Source organism: Rutidosis leptorrhynchoides, chromosome 4, assembly GCF_046630445.1.
Source record: "Rutidosis leptorrhynchoides isolate AG116_Rl617_1_P2 chromosome 4, CSIRO_AGI_Rlap_v1, whole genome shotgun sequence".
Classification (NCBI taxonomy): domain Eukaryota; kingdom Viridiplantae; phylum Streptophyta; class Magnoliopsida; order Asterales; family Asteraceae; genus Rutidosis; species Rutidosis leptorrhynchoides.
This window is the reverse complement of record NC_092336.1, coordinates 27,123,138-27,128,365: the sequence shown is the minus strand read 5'-3', so window position 1 is coordinate 27,128,365 and position 5,228 is coordinate 27,123,138. Positions and strand designations below refer to the sequence as shown.

The 5,228-nt window shown below is 32.5% G+C and overlaps 1 protein-coding gene across 1 annotated transcript; it reads left to right on the top strand.

Moving 5' to 3' along the window:
* Positions 1-1,556: 1,556 nt before the first annotated feature.
* On the top strand, positions 1,557-4,893 carry LOC139904324 (B3 domain-containing protein At3g19184-like). The gene is made up of 7 exons (XM_071886259.1): positions 1,557-1,679; positions 2,015-2,113; positions 2,235-2,272; positions 2,740-2,908; positions 3,002-3,208; positions 3,353-3,450; positions 4,723-4,893. The coding sequence occupies exons 1-6, from the start codon at positions 1,557-1,559 to the stop codon at positions 3,416-3,418; spliced, it is 702 nt and encodes a 233-aa protein (XP_071742360.1). The 3' UTR covers positions 3,419-3,450; positions 4,723-4,893.
* Positions 4,894-5,228: the final 335 nt, after the last annotated feature.

The window sequence follows — 5,228 nt, the reverse complement described above, 5'->3', positions numbered from 1 at the left end:
ATACGCGGGTTATAAACTAGTTATTATATAATTAGAATTCAAATATGGATTCTTTTTACGAAATTAATTACGTTACATATGTATGCGAAAATACATGTCTCTATATATTTGTAAAAACAACGACAAGTTTGTTAGTCAAACGGGTCATTAAAATAAATGATTTCAGCATTTACATTCACTCAATACCTAAAACATGTCATTAAATTATTTCGTTTAAACCCGTGATTTCACGGGTCAGTTTTACTAGTATATAAATACAACATTAAATACATAATTGAATGGTGAAATGGTAACATTATTTATAAAGAATATTTTACTTTTTCCCCAAAAATCGGCTACCCCTTAATATTAGTTATATATATTATGCATATATTAGCATAACGTATGAGTGATGGATTCGGAAATAATTTTGAGCGGGGCAGATATTTGTTAAAAATATTTGAATTATAAAAATTGTAAAAAAAAAATATCAAAATATTAGAAAAACTAAAATAAATAATGTAATAGATTAAGACGACCACAATAATATTTCAATGCTAATTAATTGAGATAAAACCAGAACATGTAAAATTTTCTTGAAAGTTAATGTAAAAAATATTATGACGCATTAAGGTCTCTATCTTGCAACCTTTCAATTTAAACACTATAAGCACCTGAGTTAATTGCTTAACTACGATTATAATTGTTATATTTACTTTATAATCATTCAACTCGGTACCTTTTTATTCCAATTACATCAAAAAGTTTCGCTGAATAAATTTTGATCGTCGGAGCAGATGACCCCGATTACATCAAGGTGGATCCGCCATGGTCATACATATAGTTTCAAACTAATGTCTTTGCCTAATATACGTGATTCTTAATAGTGGTTGACAAACTAGTCCTTACTTTATTACTTACCTGATGTAATTTCAAACAAATATCCATGGTCAGTCTCAAAAATTTAAGTATATTGAACGAGGTGAAAAAAAATGACTTTAAACACTAACAAATAACATAAGTTTAGAAAATACTCTTACGTCCCAAAGAATATTTTAAGGTATTTAAAGAAAGACCTTTTGGGCCTTGCTAAAATATTAGAGAACTTTGATTTCTTTATTTCGAGGGCATTTGATTGTTGTTTTTTGACCTATTATGTTTCGCCTTTGCCGCTTCAATTGTGTTTCCCAAATTCTCTAGTGTCTTCAATTTCCGATTATGTCTGTGTAAATAAATAAAAATGGCCCCCTGAAAAACCTGTGACCGACCGAGCGGTCGAACGGATTGTTCCAGTCCGGGCCTTCCCAGCAAGTCCTTTTCTTTAACAATCGCTAACTATTCTCTAAATAAAGGACCATTTAGACAACAAATTTTATAATAAATCATAAATCATCCCGGTTACAATAAAAAAAAAAAAAAAAAAAAAAAAAAAAAACCGCCTACGTCTCTTACATCGGTTTGTGTTGCAACGGTCGACTCTGATTAAAACCCCAAACAAAATTTCTCTCATCTTTTCAGCTCACCCCCAATTCCTTTCATCTTCTTTATCTCAAAAAAAAAAAAAACATAAGAAAAAAATGGTGGTATCAAAGAAAAGCTATGAGGATTTACGTAGACAAAGGTTGGAAGAAAACAAAAAGAGGATGGAACAACTTAACATTCCTCAGCTCACTCAAGCTCTCAAAACCGCTCGCTCTCCGGTTTAATTCTGTTATTTTTTTCCGTTTGTTTAATTCGTTGGGTAACAGGTTTATCTCAACTTGTGCCCTTTAATAGTTAATTTTGATTGGGGAACTAAATGCTAAATGACACTCCTGATCTGTTTAATTTTTTTAGGTTAGGGTTTTGCTAAGACAGTATTAAGGGTTTATGGGTATTGTTTGGATACAACTACGTTTTTGCTTATTATTGAAGAAAAACACACTTGCTAAAATGTTACACATATATTGTTTCTTATCCTTTTGTTTTCCAATTGCGTATTTGTAACGAATTTAGAGCTAATCTCTGTTTACATTGTTTTGTGTGACAACAAAAGATGAAACGAACAAAACCTCGTGCAATCGGGACAGAAATTGTGGTGGTTAGGAGGTCCAGTCGTGTTGCAAGTTTGCCTGCACCTGTTTATAAGGAACATGTATGCTTCTTTTCTTGCTTCCTCAATCTGTTAACTCTACAGTTTTTGGGTAGTATTGTAGACAACTTATAAAATAACCGTTATAAAAGGCATTTATTTTGTTTGGTATTCTGTGTTGTAGGGGCTTAAAACTTTTGAGATACTTGAGTTACCAAGGTGGTAAATTGTGATCTAAAGTTTAAGAAATTCCTGATTTGAATCTTAAATATTATAAGTTTTTCTTTTAAGGTCAAATGGCCCGAAAAGTTAATATAAGTTACCTAAATTGACAATAAAGGTAATATCACTTTTGTTGATGAATGAAAGGATCATGTACTTTAATTTGGATTAAAAATGGATTACGTTTTTAAAAATCATCGAATTGAGATAATATCGTCTAGGTGGCTATGAAAAGTTGTCATGTGGATAATATTACCTCATTTTTACAAGTTTTGAATTTTATAATCTTTTTCCGGTCCAAATTAAAGTACACGGTCCTTTTTATGCATTAGCAAAGTGAAATTACCTTTATTGTCAGTTTGGGTAACTTATATTACCTTTACGGGCCATTTGCCTTTCTTTTAATGTGAAAATGGAACTATTTTTTTGGATAAGTAATTCTGAGTGTTCATATTGCATCTACACAGCGGAAGAAAGTATAGGTATTTACGAAAGGAGTTGGGAAACCGAGTTTATGCGTCTGATGAAGCTAGAGAATACGCTATAAACAAAGCTGAAGAACTTGCATCTAAGCTTGAAGGTGGCCATATGTCATTTTCCAAACCCCTGTTTCAGTCACACGTGACTGGTTGGCTGGTTAGTTACTTACTTGAGTCGCCGTTCATAATGACATATTGAATATTGACATATTGAATGTGATGATGATTATTGGCATGTATACAACGACAGAAACTACCAGGTCATTTATGCAGAAAATATCTACCGATGAATGATGAAACCATCACTTTAATTGATGAAGATGGTCAACGGTCTCGCACACTTTATTCTGCTCGTAATAAAGGGCTTACTGCTGGATGGAGGGGGTTTTGCATTAGTCATGAATTAATTGATGGAGATGCACTCGTCTTTCATTTGATCAAACACACTGTCTTTGAGGTTTTTTCTTTTTATTTTTCATGTGTTACTATTTTTTCTTACTCAGAACAAGTTCTAGTAGCTTGCCATATACTTTATGATTTAGTAAAATAGTTTTAAAGAACTAATAATTAATGTAATTCATTTTTTCTATTTTCATTGCAGGTATATATTATAAGGAACAAAGATTATTATGCAGATTGTGAAATCAATGATGGCTCTGACGCTTGAGTTTGTCCACCAATTAAACAAAGTAGTTGTAGGTACTATTAAAAAGTAGTTTTTTTTATATTCTAAGCATAAGACTTTTATGATTTGGATGAAAGTAGCAAAATGGGCAGGGTGGATAACTGGGATAGGTTTTGTCAACTGTGCTACATGACCCACCATCAGTTTTTTTGTATCATATTCACTTAAACACTAAATTTTACACCAGTATTTATATTTATCATAATGATAATGAAACTAAAGAAAAGAATGGTTTTTTTTTTTTTTGAAAGGCAGAAAACAATTTTATTAACATAATAACGCAAGAGTACAATACACCTCGCACCTATATACATCAACAAGAGTTATAATCGGATACTAAGAGTGGTATCCGTCGAATAACTCCTATCCACCCTATCGCAACAATTTACAAAGATAAATTAACAAATAAGAGGCTTTGGGTTGACTAGCCATGTGTTCCAATCAATCGATAACAATTTACATCTTTTCGCAATCCATTCGTAGCTCTTCGTTTGTATTTCGTTAAGCGCCATCGGTGGATTCCAACAACTGTTCTTGAAAACCTTTTTGTTTCGATTTTTCCATATGAGGTACCCGCACGTCCATTCGACCGCTTGCCAAATTTTGAAGCCAACTTCCGTCATTTGATAAGATGATCGACCTTTAAAGATATTGCTTTGATCTAAGGACCCGAGAGACATATCGAACCACTTGGACGTTCTCTTCCAAATCTCCTTGCTTATATTGCAATTAAATAGCGCATGTTGAACCGTCTCCACATCATTATCACAAATAGGACACCTAACGGAATGAAGGTCGACTCCCCTTTTGCCAAGTTCCGACAATACAGGGAGTTTACCCATCATTGCTCTCCAAACGAAAACCTCAACCTTTTTCGGAACCAAGTTATTACGCATCGTTTCAAAACCGGAAGCCCTTGAAGTGACAATCTTTGACCGCACCAAATTCGCGAGAGTCTTTGTTGAGAAATTCCCGTTCGAAGCAAGAGCCCATACCCATCGATCTTCCTTCTCATTATTGTTCACCATACCACGAATTAATTGTCTTAGTTCTTCAGAATCCGATGAATGTTTTACAAATTTTGGACCACTTTCTTATAGTTGAATTTGTTTATTACTTTATGCATTTTACTAAACAGGCAAATAAATGAGTTACGATTGCTTAATAAAATATCTATTTTTGTGATGATTATCATTTGTTAATTGTGTCATAACGACCAATTTATTTCCATTTGTCAAAGATAAGTATTATAAATCTTTTTTATCTTTCTTTTTTTCTTCATATAGGATATCGGTACGAATTGACAGGATGAACTACAACACAATTTTGGCGATGTTTGATATTGCGCTGTTTGGCTTCTCCTATTTAAAGTGCAAGCCTGTAAGATGAACTACGTTTATTTAAGGATATATAACTATGACCTTTTTCCGACTATGACCTATGAACTCTACATTTATAATTATGACTTTTTTCCAACATTTTGTGACTTGTGCATTGGGCGTTGTTCTTAGTAGTTTACAGCATTGTGATTCGGATACTTCTATTTCTATTAAGGATATATATGAGGATCATATAATCTATGAACGAATTATATTACAATATGTTTGTAGCATTTTCTCAAAATTTAACCACAGACAGTGACACTTGTGCGTTGTACATTAATAAATGTACAATGCATTTTGTTTGAGTGATTCAAGTATTGAAAAAATCTGATGCCACAAATCAAGGAATTGTGTTTGAAAATTAGGCCTAATTAAAGTTTAAATATAATAATTTTGAGTGGTTGAGAATG

Coding starts and splice junctions, on each gene's coding strand:
- LOC139904324 (XM_071886259.1), top strand. CDS start 1,557: ATGGTGGTATCAAAGAAAAGCTATGAGGATTTACGTAGACAAAGGTTG. Junction 1,680..2,014: donor TCAAAACCGCTCGCTCTCCG/GTTTAATTCTGT, acceptor TGACAACAAAAG/ATGAAACGAACAAAACCTCG. Junction 2,273..2,739: donor ATACTTGAGTTACCAAGGTG/GTAAATTGTGAT, acceptor GCATCTACACAG/CGGAAGAAAGTATAGGTATT.